This window comes from Peromyscus leucopus, chromosome 2, assembly GCF_004664715.2.
Source record: "Peromyscus leucopus breed LL Stock chromosome 2, UCI_PerLeu_2.1, whole genome shotgun sequence".
In the NCBI taxonomy this organism is placed as follows: domain Eukaryota; kingdom Metazoa; phylum Chordata; class Mammalia; order Rodentia; family Cricetidae; genus Peromyscus; species Peromyscus leucopus.
The window spans coordinates 122,273,024-122,296,806 of NC_051064.1; the positions used below are offsets into that span (position 1 = coordinate 122,273,024).

The following is a 23,783-nucleotide window of genomic DNA, read 5'->3' on the forward strand; positions in this document are numbered from 1 at the left end:
AACCGATTTCAACGTAAACATGTAATATATTATCTAACCATAAGCAAAGCCACTAGAAAAAAAGGCAAAGGATCAAGTCCCCAGCACTGTGTGTTGGTTCCTTCTGTGTGAATGTAGGTACTGTTTGCTCCCTGGGCCCAAACCGGGCTAAGCATACCATCAGGCCACATGCCCAGCTGGGAACCCGGGGACAGCAGGAGCTTGAGCTTGACCTGTGAAGGCATCCAGGAGTCCTAGAAGCCAGCTCTGAGTGATGGGCAGACAGTCCTTGTAAAGACTCAGACAGCAGAAATAAAGGACAAGCTGTTTATCCCACTGAGCCATAGTCATAGTCCCCGGGGTTGTGAGGTGAAACCCAGCTTTGACCAGGGGCCAGCTGCCCAGATTCTCTTACACTACATAAGCCAGACAGCTTTTTCATATCTACATACTGCTTCATTTTGTAGCAATCTCAAAAGGAAGCCCGAGCTGTGAGAAGCCAGTGACCTTCCAATGGGTCTCCCATGGTCAACCAGTTAGAGGTAGATCTCACACTAGCTGAACACTTTCTATATGCCAGAACTGCTAGGGGACTATTGGTTTATAGCATTTCACCTACTTTTATTTATTGTTATTTTTCTGAAACCTGGTTTCTCTGTGTAACAGCTCTGGCTGTCCTGAAACTCACGCTATAGACCAGGCTGGCCTTGAACTCACAAGGATCCACCTACCTCTGTTTCCTGAGCACTGGAATTAAAGGCATGCACCACCACCACCACCACCACCACCACCACCACCACCACCACCACCACCACCACCACCACCTGGCTTCACCTAATTTTTTCAACTATGTGAAGTAGGAGCACTCTGGTGCCTATTCTACAAGCAACAGAAGCCAGAAAGATTTAGGTTGCCTAAAACCACCTATATTTATCATAAAGCCAAAACCTGAGCCCAAGTCTATAACTGCACAATCCTTCTCTAAGTCAGTGGCTAATTACTAGGCACTCTCTGGGTGGTGGTCACAGTGTTCAAGTGAGACTCTTGAGACAAAAAAGGCAGGGCAATGAATGGCTAAAGACCTGCTCCCTCGTGCATATGTAGAAGGACTCGTGCACCACTGTGAACAGGGTGCCTACTTCCCTGAACACTAAGAAGTGCTGAGGAAGCAGGCATCATGCCCACAGCTCTCACCACCAACACACAGCGGCTGTCAGGCCCTCCAAGGATCGGTTGCTAAACATAAACTTACCTTGCCATCCCAGCACATTCCTTGAAAACTCTACCACTGCTAGTTGCATTCCTAAGCACACACCTTCCAAGAGAAGGAAAAACAACATCACTCTCCACTGAGAGGGCAACTCCTACATCTCCCCAGTCTATCAGTATCTTTTTGTCTTGAGTGGAAATCACATGCTTAACATCATGTCAGAAACACCCAAAAGCTTCACCTGTACTGAATTAAAACCAGGACCTATGTACACATGAAGATTCAAGGTTCTGCAAAGCTACTCAGGTAAAGAAATAAAACTCCACTTGGCACCTTAAAATCCAAGCTTCTAATCCTTTCTTATAAGTTCTCAATTACAGGTCGATCAAGTTGAAATCTGCAACAACAGGACACATCCAAAAATCACTTGGCCCACTTATTGGCTGCTCTGCCAAGTGAGGAGGACACAGAGCCCAGCCTTACATACACTGCAAACAGCGTTTCTTACCCCACAGTCCACTTTCTACATGCAGCTCATAAACTTTCCATATTACAGATCTGAGGGCCAGCGAGGTGTCTAGGTAGGTAAAGGTGCTTTGCCATCAAGCCTGATTACCTAAGTTCAGTTCCTGAGACAAAAATGGTGAAAGGAGAGAACAGGCCCTAGCAAGTTGTCCTCTGACCTCCACCCGTGTGCATGGCATGTGGCTACACACATATGCATAATTAATATAATTGAATTTCCCCCTGAAAATTCCTCTGCTCTCTAGAAAAAGTTGTGTACATGCCTTGCTTCACTAGCAACTTTCCTTACTCTTCTCTTCAGAGCGAAGAGGGCACAGCAGAGCTCCTTACCCAAAAAAGGCTTCTTCTGTTTCCGAGCCCAGGCAATTGCTTGAATTTTTCCTTCTGTTCCCCGAACACCAAATCCACCTGGAACCAGCACTCCACTGCAGAGAGAAGACCACAAAACAACTTCCTTTTTCCACTAATCCAGCCCTTATCATACCAAAGAAGCCATTGCCAAAACCTTGAACCATGAACTTACTTCCCATCTATCTAAGCCCCCAGGGTCTGAGACTAGAACTAGATGACTGTGAGTGCATTTGCTGTGCTCGTAAACATGACGAACTTAGTGCAAACAGAAACACGGGCTCCATCACATGAACAGATAACAGTCTATCGTGATGCTGCTGCTCCTGCCCTTGCCCCTCATTCATCATTCCTATTTCTTTGTTGACATAGGTCTTTCAGTATAGCCCAGGCTGGCTTCAAATTCACAATCCTCCTGCCTCCGCCTCCTAAGTACCAGACTATGGGTGTGTTCAAGGTGCAGTCAGTTCACATTTCCTCCAGATTCTAATGCTCCTCTCAGTGAGGGGCCTCTCCTCCTCAGCAGTTCAGAGCCTCATAGCACTGACTACTCTAGTGTAGTCAAACTTCCTTCTAGTTTTTACTATTTTAAGAAAAACCTAACTGGGCATAGTAGCACACACCTTTAATCTCAACACTTGGAAGGCAGAGGTAGGCAGATCTCTGAGTTCAAGGCCAGACTCGAGTTCTAGGGCAGCCAAAGCTAAGCAGAGAAATCTTGTCTTAAAAAAAAAAAAACAAAAAGAGAGGCTGGAGAGATGGCTCAGAGGTTAAGAGTACTGGCTGTTCTTTCAGAGGTCCTGAGTTCAGTTCCCAGAAACCACATGGTGGCTCACAACCATCTACAATGAGATCTGGCTCCCTCTTCTGGCATGCAGGCAGAACACTGTATACATAATAAATAAATTTTAAAAAAAGAAAGAAAGAAAAGAGAACCCTGGGGATATGGTTTAGTGGTAGAGCGCACATGGCCCAGCATTCGATTCTCAATACTCAAAATAGTAGTAGTAGTAGTAGTAATAGCAGCAGCTATCAGGAACAATTTATGAGACTCAACCAATGGCTACTCATTAAATGATCTGGATGAAAACAATCTTTAAGCCTCGTGACAAGGTGTGCACAGCAAGAATCAGTAAAATGAGACTATGTTTCTTCAGATCCAACAAAAATGCTGCACTTTTTTTTTTTTTTTACAAATTATTCTATTTACTAGGTAGTCAAATCATTCAGACATTTTCACAGGCAAATGACCTCCCCTCAGCACTGGGAGCACAGGTCTGTACTAGCGGGCATAAGCACCATAGCAGAGAAAGCTACTTACTGAGCACTGCAGAGCTTCTGCCATGCTTCATGGTAACGCACAGGCTCCTCCTGCAGGGTGCTGGGCTCCAGATCTGTGGAATCGATGTACTAGGGCACCAGGCAGGGAAAGAAATAGAAGCTTATTAATCCAACTTACTATTATTACCAACTTATTAATCACACTCGCAACTTTCAAATAACATTATCAATGTTCCATTTCTCTTAATTTCAGTTTTAAAGTGAACATAATTCAATAATTTATCATTTAATAATTTAATAAAATTAAATATTTTAATTAAGGGTCCCCTTTATAATTATTTAACCTTCAAGTCCAATTCTACCAACTCCACAGAGTATTTAAATCTTCTTGCTAACAGTAAGCATGCTGTCCCATCCAGATGAGCAGGACACAAAGAAAAGCAACTGCTGAACTTTGCCAAGATAGGGTAGGACAGTCTTTCAAACTTTCCTGCTTCTGAAAATGGTCTGTCAGATATTCTAGGCCTGTTGCCAAAAGTGGTGCCCCAATGTTGCAGAGAAACACGGGTAACTGTCCAGGCAGCCAGCTGTTTCTGTCATACCTTGCATGCTTCGGGAGTTGCTTATTTGCATTTCCTGTTTACTCAGGTAATATTTTCCTTCTCAGATCTTTGATGGGGTTGAAGACTAGATAGTTATAGTTACAGTCCTCTCATATTTTAACTAAGAGCATTTCAGGTACAAAATTTAGATTCTTCAGGATAGGACAGCTTTTGGAGTAATCTCTGTAACTTGCCAATCACCTTTTGCCTAGACATTTAGTATGTTTCTTGTTTGATATTCTTCTAGTTGGTTATAGCTCCATTAGTGTTTATGTTATTACCTTTTCTTTCTTCTAGACAATACTTGATGATTGTTCTTATTGTGTATAACTTTGTATTAGGTTTAGACCCTTCTTATTTAGAAAAAAGGGAGAAATGCTGTGAGAATTCGCTCCCCCAATGACCTTGGGGTTTCATCACAGCAATAGTAACCTTGACTAAGACATACCCCATAAGACAGACGCAACCTGTGAAGACAGAAGGTACCCCATGAAGATATCATCCAAAGATACAGTACCATTGTCCCTAAACACCCTTTTCACCCTGGGAACAGCTGTTCCCTGCTTCTCAATTCCAATCATAGGGCTGATTCTGCCACCACAGACTAGCCTTGCCTCTTCTACAACTCCACTGTCTCTTCTAGAACTCTGTGTCCATGGAGCTACACACCTGTAGTCTTGAGCCTGGCTTCTTTTGCTCAGACTCTCTGACATCCACCCATGCAGCACAATATGGATGTTTGTTCCTTTGTATTGCTGAATCAATTTCCACTACATGAATACATCACACTCTACTCATTGACCTGCTAGAGATATTTGCATTGTTTCTAGACTTGAGATGGCATAAAACCGTGTGTGTGTGTGTGTGTGTGTGTGTGTGTGTGTGTGTGTGTGTGTGTGTTTTGTTTTTTAAAGAAGGGTCTCAAACAGCTCAGGCTAGCCTCCACCTACCTTATGTAGCTGAGAATGACCCTGAACTTCTGATTCTCTTGTCTCTACTTCCCAAGTACCAAGATTACAGGCATGCAGCACCATGCAAAGTTTTATGTGGTGCTGGGAACCGAACACAGGGGTTTATTGAATGCTAGGTAACCAAGCACTCTACCAACTGAGCTACCTCCTCAGCCCGAAACATTTCCACTTCTCTTGAGTAAATACTATGCCATGAAAGTATAAGGCCATAATACTATTCCACTTTTACATGAAACTGTCGGGCTGCTTTCCAAAGCACTGCACTTTTAACACATTTTCCTGGCAGCAAAGCACAAGGACCCCTTGTCCTCTCAGTCACCCTTATTGGGTATGTGCTGCCAGCCCACTGGGATTCATTTGCAGTTATTTCTGTGAAAACCAAGTGCTAAGAATCTCTCCACAATCATGTTATTTTACAGTTTCTTTCCTTGTCTCTCCCCCTTCCTTTTTGAGACAGGTCTCATATATTCTAGGTTGGATTCAAATCCAAATCAAAGTATAACTTATAAACAATAAGATATAAGCATTTTAGCATTGTTAGATTCTAATACAATGTAGCTGAAAATGACCTTGAAGTTCTGATCTTACCTTGATTCACCCCAATTTTGCTTTACCTGAAAACTGCTCAGATTATACCCGGTTTATTTCTTGTAGAATCCTCTCTTCAAGTCTTTTGGATATTTTAAAGATAAAGTTCTTTTTGCTACTGTTCCTAATTTCCCCTGTCTAATATCTTGCAGTTACTTCCCCAAACCTCTGTGTTGACCCAGTTCATGTCCTCACTACTATCTACAGACCCTCTCTAGGTCACACTGAATTGAACTGTTCTATATCCCCAGGCCTTTGGACATCCTTCCTTCCCTCTGCCTTCCCAACCCCTTTCAACCTCCACAGGCCTTCCTCTCTCATGTATCTACCAAGGCAAGTAATCCTCTTTCCTAGGTGTTCTATGTCTGAGAGTCTCAGCATTCCTAAAAAGCTGGAGTATTTAATTCTTGATTCTTCTCTCAACCTCCACCATGGAACACATTGTGGCCACAAGCTAATCTCAAATAGATAAAATAAATCAATGATGAAAAGAACTAGCAAAAAAACAAAAAACAAAAAACAAAAAAAAAAAAACCACCAAAGGAGTCAAGATATTAAAGATAGTAAAATGGGATCTTCCATTTCTTAACACATACACCAGGTCACTCTCTGGGAACCTATCTGCAGGTACACAGTAACTCAATCATCACAGAGAACTGTGTGAAGGAGGCGGCAAACCACAACACCAACCATGGGCACAGCTACATGGGCCCCTTGGCACCAACCTCCCACTCCCCTCTCCTCCATCTCCTGAAAAGCTCCAGCCAGTGCAATAGGAACAAGAGCTCTAAATGGACCAACTGACTTCCAAAGGAAGTGATTACATCTAGCAGTTACTATATAACAGACTCAATCTCAGCAGTTCCCAGTAAATAATTTAGTTCTTAACCAAGGAGGAAGGGCTATCCCAATCCCTTTTAAAGGAAACATAGGCAGAAGAGGTTAACATATCTAAGATCACAGAGCACTTGGGCAACAGAGCCAGCACCCCAGGCTCTGGAGTCTGTGCCCTTAACCATGACACTTGATGGGAACATGTACTGACATTGCACCAGAGCAGCTCAGGGGTCTTAGGCAGCATCATCAGCTGGGCACTATGCCTATCTCCATCAAGGCCTCCCATTCCACGGGGACTGACACTCAGATCCGTGCACTAAGGCCCTTTCATTATTTCTGGTAAATACTCTGGTGTCTCCTTGGAGCCAGAAACCAACATGAATCTTTCTTACCCCTAAAAATGAATGCAGAGGTCCAAAAACCATAAAGCAGTTAGGCATGGGATATCTACAAGATCACAAGGCTTGAATCTTCAAGATGATTTGTGGATAAAGGTTCGTGGATAAAGGTATTTGTTGTCAAGCCTGATAACCTAGTTTAACCCCTAGAACCCACATTGTGGAAGAAAAAAAACTGACTTCTATAAATTGTCTTCTGACCTCTACATGTGCCACAGCACACACACAAGCACCCACATATAATTTTAATAATAATTATATATACATACACACACACACACACAGACACACACACACATATAAAACACACACACAAGCTATTTCCATTTACTCCTTGGTTGTACTTACACCACCCTTCCTTACCTTGATCTCCAACTTGTGGTTAATAGCCAATGCAGAATGCTCTAGAGCTTTAATGACAGAGGCATACGAGTCTGAGAATTTGGTGTATTTGCCCACAAGAGCGATAGAGCAGGTCTCCAGCAAGCGATCATATCTAGCAAATAAGGGTCAAGACAGTTACTTGCAACGTCCACACCATCATGAGACTAAAATTACTTCTGCAGAAGGAGGAAACATGCCTGGCAAGATGATACAGAGTATCACCTCAGTACTGTGCACAGAACAAAAGGACCCTCAGATCAAAAGAGCAGGACTGGAAAGAGTATGACTGGAGTTAATGAGATGGCTCAATGGGGAAAAGCACTTGCCACACAAGCCCTATCATCTGAGATCCATACCCAGAACCCACAATGGAAAGAAAAAACAGAACCCCAACAAGTTGTCCTCTGACCACATATATACTGTGGCATACACACACTCATGCACACAAACATAACAAAATGTCATTTAAAAAAAAAAATTCAAAGGGCAAAAAAAATGAACAAACAATTCGTAAGAGTTAATGTGATAAGTCAAATAAATAATGGTACAGTCACAAAGGAAATGTCTGTCCATACTCATCAAAAATTTCCACTTTAGGGCTGGAGAAATGGCTTAGAGGTTAAGAGCACCAACTACTCTTCCAGAGGTCCTGAGTTCAATTCCCAGCAACCACATGGTGGCTCACAACCATCTGTAATAAGGTCTGGTGCCCTCTTCTGGTCATACATGCTGTATACATAATAAATAAATAAATCTTTAAAAGAAATTTTCCACTTTAAAGCATAATAACTGTGGTGGTTTGAAAGAAAATGGCCACCATCGGTTCATATGGAGTGGCACTATTAGGAGATACGGCCTTGTTGGAGTAGGTATGGCATTGTTAGAAGAAGTGTGTCCTTGGGGACAGGCTTTGAATTTTCAGATGCTCAAGGTAGGTCCAGTGTCTCAGTCTCTTCCTGCTGCCTTAGGATCCGGATGTAGAACTCGGCAGCACCCATGTCTGCTTGTGTGCCGCCATGCTTTCCACCATGATGACAATAAACTAAACCTCTTAACTGTAAGGCAGCCCCAATTAAATGTTTTCCTTTATAAGAGTTGCTATAGTCACGGTATCTCTTCACAGCAACAGAAACCCTAACTAAGACAGTAACAGACTAACAATGTTTCATGTTTTATAAAAAAAGACCATTAAAAACTACAGGCTACTTTTATAGCTACATGCAAATGGACACAAAAGATATTCACATAAATGGCCAAAAACCAAAAAAGAAACTGTCCAAGTGAAAGCAGTCGAGCACTCCACTCCCTGTGTGTGCTTACATTGTCATCACAGTGATTTTCCAACTTCAACTGGACTCGCCCTGCTCTAGGTCCTGAGTTAATGTCTCAGCAATGAGACAACCTCAGCTTCAGGACAAGGTGGCAGCAGTCCACCCCTGCTCGGCCCATTCCAGCTGAGTGAATGGCATGTTCCCAAACACAGCTTAGATAGCAGTGATAGGACTCAGGAGTGCTGCAGTCAAGGCCAGCATTCCCTTGGGCTCTGGGAATACGTGCACCCCTCTGCCACTAGGCTGCTGTTGGTGCTGTTGAACTGAAGAGAGCTAGTACAGCACAAGGTAGTAATCTGAACTCACTGCCTGGAGTCCTGGGAACAGGCCCAGCCTGGCCAGGTCCTCCTCCTCTGTGTTGTAACTACATGCTAGTTATAAAATCCTTTGTTAGCCTTCTGAACATCTCTTCCTATGAGCACCTTTTCTACCAGGAGTGCTAACACATTAGTACAGCATGGTGAAGCCCCTACAAAAGACTAAGGCATGCACTCTGAACCACTTAATGACAAACCTGTCTGCCATCTCTTTCCATTTCATCAGCATTTTTCGTGACTGTCTCTCAATAGGAAGGTCAAGTCTCCGAAGAAAATAGTCTACAACCCCTTGCTCTTCTAACAACAAGGGCACCCGGTAGATGGACGAAACATCATGAACACAGATCACCTGTTTAAAAAAAGAGGGGGGGGGGATTTAATAAAAACAAATAACTAACTAGGGTTACATCTACAAGATTTCAAGGGGAGGAAACTTTAATTTGGAACAGAAAAAGGGTGATTTTCTAGAAAGAAATAAACTCTCAACTGATTCAAGAATAGAAAATAAGTGGGTAGACTACTATGAACATGAATACAAAAATCCTTTAAAAAGAGCCAGATGTGGTGGTACATAGCTGTAATTCCTGCACTCAAAAGGCTAAGGCAGGAGAAGCATAAATTGGAGGCCAGCTTAGGTTATCTCAAAATAACAAAAATATGCCCACACAGAGAACGTTCCTGAATCGACATATAATAGCTTAAATCAGTGGTTCTCAAACTCAGCTGTACAGGAGAATATCTAAAGGAGTTTGTAAGAATTTCTAAGTCTATGCTGTACCCATGACCACTCAGGTCCAAGTCTCTGGAGGTGGGAGGCTCCCAGCTTATCCCAGTGTGCAGTCAAATTTGAAATCCATTGTACCGGGCCATTTTAAAGTGGAACTTGGTTTCTCTCCCAAAAGGATCTAGATTTTAAAATCAAATACAAGACATGAAAATAGAAGGGGATTTACACAGTAGGAAAAAGAAGACCAGCAAGAAGTGAGAAACCAGCGAAGTTATTAAAAAAAAAAGGGGGGGGGTCGATGGTGGTGCACGGCTTTGATCCCAGCACTTGGGAGGCAGAGGCAGAAACAGGCAGTTCTGTGTGAGTTCAAGGGCAGGCAGCCTGATCTAGAGTAAGTTCCAGGACAGTCAGGGCTACAGAGAAATCAATAACACGCACGCGCACACCAAAAAACAACCCCAAGGAAGGAAAAGTTGTGTTAAGATCTAGGGAACAGTCTTTTGTCACCAACTGTGAAACAACAAGAAATGGATCAGTCAAGGCTATAGGCAATTAGAAGTAAAAAGTCATTTCCAGGGTGAAATGTACTTACTTGCTCAGGTTCCACATGGCAGAACATTGATATTTTCTCTTTCACGGATGTGTCAAGAGGGTTTGAGCACCTGCACACCACCTAGCAATTAAGAAAACAAGGGACTTGGAGCAGAAGGAAGGATCAAAATAGGGCTTTCCACAACTGGAATTAAAATAGAGAAAATGCTCTGAGATGGATGAAAATGTCAGTTCTAAGCAACAGTGCACATGATCCACAAACATACCACTATCTTTTCAAAACCCAAACTCCTATACCCAAGGAGAGCAGGAGACAGCCCTGGGGACACAGTAAACTACCGGAGCTAACTGACTTAATGTTCTTGGGAGGAATAAAGGACTGTGAGAAGCAAGACACAGGAGGCACAAGGCTTCCTTCACACATGCCTGCAAGAAAACCACAAACTCCAGTCCCACTCAAAGCACTGTTTTCTCCACTATCAAATGCCTGCTGACAAATGTCCATCCTGCCACAGAGATCAGATTTTAATTAGATGTGGGCAACGACACCACCAAAACCAGGCACTGAGGGAAACCTTACCAAGTCTGGAGAAAGCCCGAGTCCTCTAAGCTCCCGAACACTGTTCTGGGTGGGTTTTGTCTTCTGTTCCCCTGTTGAACTTGGCTGTTTTACAAAAGAAAAAAAAAAGTGGTTTATTTCTCTGACAGTTTCCAAGCACTGACTTTTCTCTAAACCTCTGAAAAGAGAATTTGATTGTACAAGTAAGCCTTGATTTTTTATTGAAGTTACACATGAAGTCAAATGGTTCTATGTATTACACAACTTGTCTTCTGACTCTCCAAACCCTACAAATAATGAGGTTTTTTTATAACTATATTGGGGCAGAACTGAACCAGGGCTTTACCCACACTAAGGACAGGGTTGCCATTGAGCTCTGCCCCCAGTCCACGTCAACTCCCAAGTCTACTGCCCTGCTTTACTGCTACCTCAGCAACTGTCTAAGGCATGCTCTGCTGAGCTCTCCCTCCTTCCCCATGATGCCGGCCTTTTCAGCTGTGTACACCTGAGTACTTAAAGTATTCAGGATAAGCCATACTTTTGTCTATAGTAAAATACCTTTATTCTCTTCACACACTTAAGACAGATCCGTAAGGTTTAGTTTTCAGTTGAAAGAAACTTCCCTTAGTGGGTTGTGACCCCTTTGGGGTCACATAGCCTTTTCACAGGGTCACCTAAGACCATCAGAAAAATAGGTATTTCTATTACAATTCGTAACAGTAGTAAAATTAGTTATGAAGTAGCAGCACAAATAATGTTATGATTGGGGTCACCACAACATAAGGAACTGTATTATAAAGGGCTGCAGGATTAGGCAGGTTGAGAATCACTGCCTCAAGAATGTTTAATGCAATGGTTTCACTTTCTTCTAGTTCTGAGTTTGGCCATACTGACTTGATTTTTTTCTTGAGGGCCTTTGAGGCCTTCTGCTCCATTATTCTGTACTCTCATAGCTATAAACCTTAGTGCCGGCCATTTTACACTCAATGTAGTTAGCACTCAATGGGCTCTTCCAATCTAGAAACTGTGTCTTGAAGTTTCCTCATTCAGATCAAGTCAGAAAACTCTGTAAGGAGCCAAATAATAACTATTTTAGGGTTCAGCCTTGCATCACGGCTCATGCTTATTACCTGAACACTTAGGAGGCTGAGACAAGAACACTGTTAAAAGTTCAAGGCCAGGAGCCTAGACTACACCTGTGAGTCCAGGCCACTCTGAGCTACATTATGACACATTTTATATATCTCAAAGCGCATTATTATCACTACTGTTATTATTTTGAGCTTTGTGGACGATATGGCTTGTCATATATACTCAACTTTGTTGTTTCAGTATAAAAGCAGCCACAGATGACATCAAGCAAAGAATGTAAATTTATTTCAATAAAACAAGCCTGTTTTTAAAAAATAGCCCAATCAGGGGCTAGAGAAATGGCTCAGAGGTTAGGAGCATTAACTGTTCTTCCTCCAGAGGTCCCTGAATTCAATTCCCAGCAACCACATGGTGGCTCACAACCATCTAGAATGAGATCCAGTGTCCTCTTCTGGAGTGCAGGCACACATGCAGACAGATCACTATATGCATAATAAGTAAATAAACCTGGGGGCGGGGGGAGCCAATCAATAGCCCTTGGCCCGCAAGCACAACCTGACAACCTGTGGTTCAGACATTTCCCTCTTCTAATTTTCAGGATATCTTGCTATATATAACATATATGGACCAACCCTCTAACTTTCTTACCTCTTCTCTCCATTTTCTGTCTCTGTCCTACTTTTTGAGTATTTCTTCAGCTTCCCTCCTTCTTACTTTCATCTGTTTTATCTAATTCTTAACTTCAATTCTAGCCTATCTCATGTTCCTATCTTATGGCATCCAGTTCCTGCTGAGCACACATAGTTACAGGCTGCTGACTCCTATCTAAAAGCAAACTAGAAATTCCCTATGAGGGACTGGCTGGTGAGTGGGGAATCTTAGGAGCAGTGTCTTCTCCTAGGCTAGTCACACATAACAGAAGTCTCAGCTTCCCATGTGGAGGGGCCCAGCCTGGCTCTGAAGACTCTGAGAACCAACAGGTAGAAGACAGCAAGCATCTCAGCAACATAGCATGTTTATAATTCAGCATCACTGCCCTCAACTGTCCACAGTGTCTGCTTGTCAAGAAACCCTCCCCAGGGCTATCTTACAGCAAGAAAGAGACGCAGATGCCTAACTGGGCACATAAGCAAACAGGTGTGGACAGCCTTTGCAGTGAGGTCTATCATCATCCTACTCCCAGAAGAGCCTGATAATGCCCACCATGAGCCTCTGGAGGGCCCACAGGGCAAAAAAGGATGGCTTCTCAGCTCCCCCTGCTGCAGTACCTTCCCAAGGCTGCTCGGTCAGTTTTTATGTGTCAGTGTGCTTTGTGAATTCCTTATTTTCATTACTGCCAAATTACCTCCATGCTATCTTTTTTGAATTTCTGTCTTAAAAAATTATTTCACTCTGATTTTGACAGCAAAGACAAGCATACATGTTCAATCTATCACCTTTATTACAACTTTCCTGATTCATTTTTTCAAACCTTTTCCATTTAATCTTTCAAACCATGGACTGGCAAGAAGGCTCAGTAGGTATGGACATATATATTCTCCACCCCCCTACACACACCAAATAAATAAACATAAAGCATGTGATTGTAATAAACTCACAGAAGTTCTTTTTTTTTTCCTTTTTTTTTCAGATTTATTTATTATGTATAGTGTTTTGTCTGCACATATGCCTATAGGCCAGAAGAGGGCACTAGATCTCATCCTAGATGGTTGTGAGCCACCATGTGGTTGCTGGGAATTGAACTCAGGACCTTTGGAAGAACAGCCAGTGCTCTTAACCTCTGAGCCATCTCTCCAGCCCCATTTATTTCTTATTTCTTGTACCTCCAGTGTTGAAAGCTTATAGCCAAATTATATGCCTTACCTGAGGAACCAGACTGACATGGATATTACAAAAGTTCTCCCTCTTGACCTTGAACTGGAACTGGCGGAAGGCCTCAATGAAGGGCATGCTTTCAATGTCTCCCACTGTGCCACCAAGCTGAAAGGACACAGAGGTTAACACTGAATCTCTACTGTTCAGTGCCCAGATTTCAGTGTAACTGCAAACTCCTAACCCTGTAGAATGTCAGTCTTCAGACACTGCTTTCTGGTGAAAGTTGATACTCCTCATTTCTCTAAGAATATTGCAGATATTGCCACAGCAGTTTAAGAAAAAGGTTGGGTTTGAAAGGTACCAGGAACCGGGTAGTGGTGGTACACACCTTTAATCCCAGCACTTGGGAGGCAGAGGCAGGCCAATCTGTGAGTTCGAGGCCAGCATGATATACAGAGCGAGTTCCAGGACAGCCAGGGCTACACCAAAACAAAAAGGGAAAAAAGAAAAAGAAAAAGAGATGGGGAGGAAGGAAGGAAGGAAGGGAGGGAGGGAGGGAGGGAGGGAGGGAGGGAGGGAGGGAGGAAGGAAGGAAAACCAGGAACTAGACTGTGAATGGGACTTCTGAGCTGGGATGAACAGACAGTAGAATAAAACAAAGCAAAAGAAGCTAGCAGGGTTAATTCTGCCAGAGGCAAGCAAAGGGCTGCTGACATCAAGAAAGGGACAAAAATGTGTCCAGCCACTCTGAGACGGTGTTAGGTGGTCCAACACAACACTGAGAGGGAGCATTATTAGGGAAGATGTTGCTTCCCCTGTGTACCATCTACCTGCTGCTGCACACTGCATGGACAGAAATGGAAGGTTGAGTTTTCACTGGGCATGGTCCTACTGATGACTAAGGAGAGGAATGTCTGAACTAGTTCACACAGTCAAGAATCATACAAACCTCAATAACACACACTTGAGGTTCCAAGCCATCTTCATCTACAGGTATTAACGCCTGTCTCATCACCCACTCCTGGATTGCATCTGTGATGTGAGGGACAACTAAGAAAAAGAAAGAAACCTGTAACTTACACTTGCCTATCAATCAGTATTGAAGACAAATACATTTACTGTTGAAACAAACTGATACACTTTTTTGCCTAGATAAATAAGCAATGGGGTATACTTTTTGCCTGAACAAGCAATAAGATCATAAAAATACTTTTGAAGTGCCTTTAATGACTCAATAAATCTTTGGGCTCACACTTCCCTAGGCCTCCTTTCCAGATTTCTAGGTTGTTGCTGGAAGCCATGTGAAAAGAATGAAGCCAAGAGTGGCTCCCTAAGCACCTCAGAACACCTGCCCTGTGCAGTCTACTATTCTGGCCACACACGAATACAAGACCCTGTCTGTGACCACCCCACTGCTCTCAGCCAAGGCTGCAGGGAGTGGGTACATACATCACACTTTTCCAGAAGCAAACAGACTACCAGAACCCTGTGCCATTCGTTTCCATGTAGACGAATTTCTAAATGGTCTTATTAAATAAAAAACACAGAGCCAAATATAGGGGTGAAAGCCTTAGATCAGGGAAATAAGGAAAACCACCAGCCAACTTTACCTCACCAACTCTGCAGCTTCCAAATGCACGTTACTTCCTGTCTACCCACACCTTTATTACCTTGCTGTTCTGCCCTCTCATTGGCTATCTCAGCCCAGCTACCTCACTTCCTCTTCCTACACAACTGTCATTTTCTGTCTGTCTGTCTGTCTGTCTGTACAGACCTCCAGGTCTCTATGGTTGGTACTGGGATTAAAGGTGTGTGTCACGTTTGGCTCTGTTCCCTAGTGTGGCTTTGAACACACAGAGATACTGCCTGCTAAGGGATTAAAGGCATGTGCTGCCTGACTTCTCTGTTTACTTAAAAATGGCTGGCCTTTTCCCCTTGGTCCCCAGGCAAGCTTTATTTATTAACATACAAATAAAATATCACATTTCCAGTTTACCAAAATGCAGACAATCCACTGCAAGAGACCTAACAACACAGCAAAGTGCCAAATCTCAGTTACCACTCACTAGCTGTGGCTCACTGAGTCAATTACCTCTTTATCTTTTTAAGCTTGGTGTAATTGACACCTCTACTTGTGAGGATGTCTTGTGAGATAGAGGAGGATCCAGGACTCAGTAATAACCAGCTACTGTGGGACACTTTTTAGAATCACAGTTGTTGGACTCAAGAATGCAATTCCCTAAAGTATAAAGGTGACTTGAATGATCTGGGGTTAAGCAGCAGTCCTCTAGCATAGATATTCATTATCTATATCACACAGAGCAGCTAAGTGATCTACAAACACTAATCAGAATTCACTACTCCACATTTAAACTCGTTAGCATTCAGTGAAAGCCTCACACAAGATCCACTGGGTGATCACTCTGTTGCCCCAGACTATAGTGCCTCAACCACAGCAGCTTCCCTCTAGTCCTTGCCTACAGATCCCTGTAGTCTGGGGTCTGTGTACCTGTAGTGGTATTTGCTCCACCCATGACATTGAGCTGTACAGTCCAATGAGGCTGTGCTTCTTCCTACATGACCTCTTAAAAGGAAAGGGAGAGGGGTCACGTGGTTTCTTTTTTTAAAAAAAATCCTGGTGTGATCAGACACCAGACGGCCTGGGAACTGAACCCACGTCCTCTGGAACATCAGTCAGTGCTCTTTCTTAAGCGCTGAGCACCTCTCTCCTCTTAGCAACCACACTACATGTACCTCTGCCCCTCCTTCACTCTTCTTGACTGGCTCTAAGCTCAAGTTCTCTCCTAGAGAGCCCTAGGCACCTTCCAGAGTAGCGTTCCCACTCATGCTTTCCAGCCTTGCTCTATTTCTGTCACACTCTTATCAGACATCTCATTTAATTTGTTTTCTGTCTGTCCCACAGCCAACTAATATGAGGACGTCAATGATCTCTTTATCACATATGCTGAGCACCAGTTAAGGGTCTGACCACAGTGAGTGGACATTTCATGATGACAAGCAAAGGAACAAGCACACCAGAACAACATACTGCACAACCAACAAAACCTTAATTCACAACAGACCCTCTCTCTGTCAGGAAGGTGGAGCAGCACCATACTGATGTAGCCTTTTAACTCTTTTTTTTTTTTTTTTTTTTTTGGTTTTTCGAGACAGGGTTTCTCTGTGTAGCTTTGCGCCTTTCCTGGAGCTCACTTGGTAGCCCAGGCTGGCCTCGAACTCACAGAGATCCGCCTGGCTCTGCCTCCCGAGTGCTGGGATTAAAGGCATGCGCCACCACCGCCCGGCCGTAGCCTTTTAACTCTTAACAGCTCAAGCAGAAGCCTTTACCACCTATTTTACAGAAAAGGAAACCACATCTCAAAGGGGTATAGAATTTTCCTTCCTGTGTTTGTAGGGCTAGTAAGCAACAGAGCTAAGCCCCAAATTATGAAATGATTAGACCAGAATCTGGCCAGGGCAGCCCCAGGCCAGAGCCAGGCTGAACCTTAGTTCTCAGTGCAGCAAAGGCAAATCAAATGCAAATCTGCTCTTGTAACTCAGAAAAGCAAAGGTCCAAACTAGCATACTGTCAACCCACTAGACCAATGGTGTCCCAATGCCACCTTTTCAATGCAGGGAACACTTTGCCCAACAGCCAACAGATGTCTTGTTGTTGAGCTGGTAAAACCCAGAAGCCCACTTCTCAGACTCCCACCAGCCTACATGACACAGATGAAAAGCCTGAAAAACCAACATATGCAGTGGAAGCGCATTTCCTCCTCATTTCCACGAGGCCCCAGGCACAATGCCCCAGTGAAGCTTCCGTCACTGCTCAGCATGTAAGAGCAACAGCTCTCTGGACTCCAACCCCATCACCTCGCTGACTGACAACACCTATGTCATTACTGGAGCAACAGCAGCCTTCTCAAGTGACTTTTTGAGTGAACAACCATACAATTCTGAATTTTCAACTGAAAGGGTATTCTGGTAATAACACTTTGACAAAAAACTGAAATCACATAAAAACAAATTTTTATACTCAAAACAAATTAAATTGGTTAATAGTTTCTGCCTAAAAGGTAAATTTAATCTTACCCTGGACAGTTTTCCCCAAGTAATCTCCTTTGCGCTCCTTGTTAATGACATGCTGGTATATCTTCCCTGTGGTCAGATTATTGTCCTTGGTGAGGCGGATATCAAGGAACCGCTCATAATTTCCCAAGTCAAGGTCAACTTCTCCACCATCATCCAGCACAAAGACTTCTCCTTCAGTGAAGAATGAACATGTTCAAGGAAATGAAAAACACATTAGCAATGGTGCAACTTCAATCTTGAAATATAAACATTCAGATGGAACAAAGTCTGTATAACCTGATTACAAAGCAAGGACATAATTTCTAGGAAATTAAATGCCACAAACACAACTGCCAATTATTCTCCAAAAGAGTGCTTCATGCTTCTAGCCTGAATTCACTCTTTTTTTTTTTTCTTTTTTGTTTTTCCAGACAGGGTTTCTCTGTGTAGCTTTGCGCCTTTTCCTGGAACTCACTTGGTAGCCCAGGCTGGTCTCGAACTCACAGAGATCCACCTGGCTCTGCCTCCCGAGTGCTGGGATTAAAGGCGTGCGCCACCACCGCCCGGCTCTGAATTCACTCTTTATTGGGAACAGTTAAACAGCATGCAATGGAGGGAAAGCCCAGCCATAAAGGTGTGGGTCAAGGGACTTTACAGTAATACAGTATCTTGAACAAAAGACCTACCCAAGCAAAAAATGTTCAAGAACAACAGATGCAGGACGGATTTGAAACTCCTATAACATATACAAGAAAGGCTCTATTGATTTCATAAGCCAGCTTCTGAGCTACACTTTAGTTCTAAGCAGTTATTCAGCAGCCCAAGTTGCCTCGTTCCTTTCACATTTATTCTTTGCAACTTCGTGGTGGAAATGCTGCCTGGAATGATTTATTCCCACCATCAAAATAGGGAACAAACTCAACAAACAGTATCATCTCACCCTTCAGAGAGAGAACCCATCCTCTGCTCAAAACTTTCTACTGAAATGCCTCCAAAGGTGGGTGTGCAGTGCTAGCATGCACAAAGCCCTGGGTCCAATCCCGTAGAACTGAGAAAACAAAAATCCCCCTAATATATGGATCTTCTGATGCTACTTATTACTAATGGCAGTATATCCTTACAGATTTTTATTTCAACACTAGAAACCAAACTTGAAGGCACAGGGTCTTACTGAGTTCCGCTGTTTGACGGGGTCTTGCTACGTAATCTTAGCTAGCCTTCAACAAGTAGCTCAGGTTGGCCTTGAGCTCATTATGTAGTTAGTCCACGCTGGCCTCAAACTTGCAATCCTCCTGTCTCAGCCTCCTTAAATGCTAGATTACCACTACAGGCCTATGCCACCAGACTCAGCTTTAAGGTATGCTGTAACATTGCTTCTCCATTTTAAACAAAGAGTATTGGACAGGCCACTCATTCATCACACTATAAAAAGGCATTCATTAACAAAGAAGCAGAATATTATTTTCCACTCTTATTCAGTTTCACCTTTCACTCACTTCAAAAGATCCTCATTATAAATATTATACAAACTCCAGTAGCAAAACAGAATCCCAAGCTTAACCACCCTTTAAGTCTAGGACCTGCCTGTTGCTAGGTCCCTATACAACAGCCCTCTCTGTTTGAAGGACACTTGTTATGATAGGGCCAAAAGCACTCACTCCCTTACAGCTTCTACCTACTCACACAATTTCTACAGAAACAGCATATTTCGTCTTCTCAAATATATTCCATTTTTCAAATGAAATGAAAAATTTTCATTCAGCTGCCACCACTGCCACCTGGCCCCATTTCACATCTATTATAGAAACTCTTTGATTCTAAACAATGAGTTATCTATTAAGATAGCTGCTTCCTTTTAATCTGAGGGGGGAAAGCATCATTCTGTTACACTAAGGACCATTCCAGAAGGCAGGAAATGGAAGTTATGCAAGATGTACACCTAATCCCCAAGAGCTAGCATATTCTTCCACAGACACAGTTACTACTTAGAAAAGGGAAAAATACAGTTTGCTTACCATGTTCATAAGGAGAGAATGTTCCTGCATCAATGTTAATGTAGGGGTCAATTTTAATTGATGTTACATGTAAGCCACATGACTTGAGTATTGTGCCCACACTACTGGCAATGACTCCTTTTCCAATTCCTGATATAACACCACCAGTAACTAGAATGTACTTCATTTTTCTTTTTAACCTAGAAGGGAAATTTACATATAAATACACACATTTGTTTGTTTTTGATTTTTCAAGACAGGGTTTCTCTGTGTAGCTTTGGTGCCTGTCCTGGATCTCGCTCTGTAGACCAGGCTGGCCTCCCGAGGGCTAGGATTAAAGGCATGCACCAACACCGCCCGGCTACACTACACATATTTATATGCATACATCTTTCAGACAAAGTTTCATAGCCAGTTAACCAGTATCACTACCAGACACTGAGATACCCATGCAAAGTGTCTCAATATGGGGGGGGGGGACAGGGACACCATCTTGAAAGAGCATTCCAATTCTCCTTGAAAGAAAGAATGTTTTTGGCTAAACTATAGTGTATCTCACACAGAGAACAAAGCTCCTCTAAGTTCTAGAAGACTGACCAACAGAAAAGAACTGTTAAGCATTTAAAAGAAGTCATACAAAACCTCCCAGTTCCTTCAATTACATGTAGTTCTCATCTGTACTTCAATAAACTGCTTCTTGGCAGCAGTCTCTCCCAGGTATGCCTTAAAGAGATGATACAGGCTGAAGGAAATGGAACTTGTGAAATAACCGAGTCTGAAGCACACACTGAACAGAGGAGTCCAACAGAGATCACATTAAACACAGAGATTAATAAGGTAGTGGCAGGTGGTAATACTTGAGACAAGTAAGGTGGATTCGAGGATGGCAGAGTCAACAGGCAATGAGATAGTGACCTATCTAAAGATTTATCACCAGTCCCCAGCTTGGGAGACCACCTTGGTCAGCAAACCAAATGTAACCAAGAAGAGAAAATGCAGTCACCAAATGGCAGGAAATGCCTACTTTAGCACAAAGACACTTTCCTCCTCTAGAAACCCTCTGTGTGAAGCCAAATTAAAACAAAAATAAGCTAAGGGGTAAGGAAAGGGAAGTTCTGCTGGAAGAATGTCCCCAGCCCCACTCCTCCTAGGAACAGAAATAAACACTTGGCAAGGAAATCATAATGCTTGAAATACCTTTCCCCTCAAACAGTAAGGCAAGCTATCCTGCTTTTTCTATCCTCTGCTGCAATGTTTCAAAAGTATGTTTCTAGCCGGGCGTTGGTGGCGCACGCCTTTAATCCCAGCACTCGGGAGGCAGAGCCAGGCGGATCTCTGTGAGTTCGAGGCCAGCCTGGGCTACCAAGTGAGCTCCAGGAAAGGCGCAAAGCTACACAGAGAAACCCTGTCTCGAAGGAAAAAAAAAAAAAAAACCCTCACAGGGATTTGTACACTTTTCTAAAGTCAAAACCCTCACCTTAGAACAGCAGTTCTCAACCTCCGGGTTACGACCCCTTGAGGGTGGAACGACCCGACCCTTTCACAGGTCTCGCCTAAGACCATCCGTCAGAAAACAGGTATCTATCGGCCGGGCGGTGGTGGCACACGCCTTTAATCCCAGCACTCGGGAGGCAGAGCCAGGTGGATCGCTGTGAGTTCAAGGCCAGCCTGGGCTACCAAGTGAGTTCCAGGAAAGGCGCAAAGCTACACAGAGAAACCCTGTCTCAAAAAAAAAAAAAAGTATGTTTCTGCAAAATGCAATCTGGTTTTCCAAAAAGGGTTTGACTGGGTGTGGTGCCTGTAAAGAAAAGGGCACTTGGGAAGAGGAAGGAGGGCTGCCCCAAGTTTGAAGACACTCTGATCTACATACATATGGAGACCCTATCTCAAAAGGGGAAGGAGACCTTATGGGCAGAAAAATCAAAAGTAATGCTGACTAATCTTCAACCCATAACCTTCAAGAGTGTTCAGTGCATTAATGCAGATTGTGATCCCAAAAGGGTATACAATATATAGTTGCCTCAAACTAAGTGCTTATTGTTTGGCAGAAATACTCTGTCACCTCATAATTGAATGGTTCCTTATTATCGCATGTATACCAAACTTGGCTATATTTTAGATGTCCTAACCTGGTGCACCTTACTAAGCTTATAGACTAGACACACTGAGCATATTTCTGATGTTCCTACAGATTCCTCAGCCACTCTGAATGAGTTCAGAACAGGTTACTACTGCAAGAATCGCCTCGCCTTGCCCCAGCTTTACTCAAGGAGGGTGGACCTCTCTCTCTAGAGAAGATCCTGGCAGTATCCCACAGTGACTTGCAAAAAAATATTCCAACAACTACAAAGATCCAGTTGGAGAGGACCCATTCCCTAACATTTACAGACTACCTACCATAGGAGAGTTACTCATGCTGGGGGAACCACAAAAATAAGTCGGATTAGGGTCCATACTTCAAATTGCTAGCAGTCTAGTTTAAAACATTCAAAAATAAATAAGTTAACAGGGTTTGATGAAAGGAAACAGAGAGAACATACCAAGGCTCTAAAAGGGAAATAAGAAAGCCCATCTTTCAGTGCCAAGACCAAGGTAACCTACTGGGGCCCTTGGGAGGACAGGGAGAGACGACCTGAAGTCAGGCAGGATCCAGGGGTTGTTTTGAAGACCTGCCTTGCAATGGGCCTTAAAGACTGGCTGAACCAAGCTAAGGAACCGCAAAGCGTGAACAAGCAGGTGAGCGCAGAGGATGCACCAAGTAAAGCGGATGGGGGCAAGGGATGCGGGCAAGGGATGGGTCGGGCAAAAGGCCAACTCATGGGCGAAGTTGAATGTTCACGCTGAACTTTTTCCTGGAGATGAAAAGACACAAAAGGTTTTCAAGTACAGGAGCAACATGGAGCAAGATGCACCAAAGAAATTCAAAGATGAAAAACTTGAAAGTTTTTTTTTTTTTTAATTGAAGTTGTGAAACTAAGCTCAGAACCCAACGCCGACGTGCTGAGCCCTCAATCCAGCCCGAGGTGCCTGATGCCTGGGTTCGCACCACCGTAAAAAGCAGGACGACAACCACCGCAGCCCCGGTGTCAACCGGGCTGCTGAGGATTCCAAATCATGATCGTGGACGTAAGTGAGCCACGCTGACGCAGCCAACTCCAGACCGCCAGCATCTTCGCCCCGGACTGCGAAGATCGACAGCGGCTGGGCGGTGTGGGCCGTGAGGCCCAGCGAGCCTACAAGCCCCTTCCTCCCGCGGGGTCGGGCCGGAAGGCTTCACCAGGCCGCCGGCCCGGCCCCCACCACGGGCGGAGGCCCAGGGAGGCCCCTCCGCGGCGGCCTTCGGCCTCCGGCGCTCTCCACCACACCACGCCCGGCTGCCCAGAGGGGCCTCCCGGGTCGGCCCCCTCTCCTCAGCCGGGCCACGCGGCCCGCGCGCGGGAGCCGGCACCTCGCGTTCCGGGACTGCCCGCCCCACTCCCGTTAGAGATGCAGCCCATTGGGCAGGCCGCCGGGACGCCTCTCCCCTGATTGGTGAGGAGCGGCGTAGATCACCCCGGCGGCGTGGCCGTCCGCGGCCGGGGGTTCTGTCGGCGCCACGGGCTCCTGCACCCGGAGCCCTACCTCCGGCATCCCTGAAGTCAGCCTACCTGCGGCCGGCCTCAGAGTCTCGCGCCCGCCACAACTACGCCGACGCGCGCTCGGTGCGGCTCCGGCAGCCAGTGCTCGGCCGGGCCCGCATGCGCCAGCCGTCTTTCGGAGAGGCGGGCTCGAGGCGGTGCGCACGCAAGAGGGCGGGGTGGGGCGGGCCCGGGGGGTGGGGCCAGGGCGCGCATGCGCGGAGGCGCCCCCCGCACCACCACTGCCACCACCCCACCCCCTGCGTGGCGTGTTGTGTGGTCGCCGCGGGTGGGCCTCGGGGACGGTGGGTGTCAGTGGCCTCCTCGCCCGAGGTGTGGAGGCTGCAGTGTGACTCCCTTCTAACCCGAGCACGGAGGGCCTTCGCCTCGTCCCACCATAGCCGGGGGACGCCCTCGCCGGCCGCCTTCCCCCGGGCTGCGGGCCAGGCCGTGTCGTGGTCTCGTCCCGCGCGGCCTCCTCGCGGTGACGCTTCCTCTCCCCGCTGAAGCCGGGCCGCTGGCCTTTCTCCCTTTTCCTCACAGCGTGGCCTGACGGTGGCTGCTGTGAACAACAGTCGCGAG

At 44.7% G+C, this 23,783-nt stretch overlaps 1 protein-coding gene across 1 annotated transcript in view; it reads right to left on the reverse strand.

Moving 5' to 3' along the window:
- Ctps1 (CTP synthase 1) overlaps positions 1–23,371 on the reverse strand; it is a 30,865-nt gene extending 7,494 nt beyond the window's left edge. Inside the window, exons 1-12 of the mRNA XM_028886439.2 lie at positions 23,232–23,371; positions 19,606–19,784; positions 17,612–17,782; positions 14,466–14,566; positions 13,565–13,681; positions 10,631–10,714; positions 10,091–10,171; positions 8,969–9,120; positions 7,103–7,235; positions 3,384–3,472; positions 2,045–2,139; positions 1,232–1,294 (exon numbers count right to left, since the gene is read on the reverse strand). Of these exons, the coding sequence (XP_028742272.1) occupies positions 1,232–1,294; positions 2,045–2,139; positions 3,384–3,472; positions 7,103–7,235; positions 8,969–9,120; positions 10,091–10,171; positions 10,631–10,714; positions 13,565–13,681; positions 14,466–14,566; positions 17,612–17,782; positions 19,606–19,771 (1,252 nt within the window). The 5' untranslated portion in view covers positions 19,772–19,784; positions 23,232–23,371. The remainder of the gene's footprint in view (positions 1–1,231; positions 1,295–2,044; positions 2,140–3,383; positions 3,473–7,102; positions 7,236–8,968; positions 9,121–10,090; positions 10,172–10,630; positions 10,715–13,564; positions 13,682–14,465; positions 14,567–17,611; positions 17,783–19,605; positions 19,785–23,231) is intronic.
- Between the last annotated feature and the right edge of the window lie 412 nt (positions 23,372–23,783).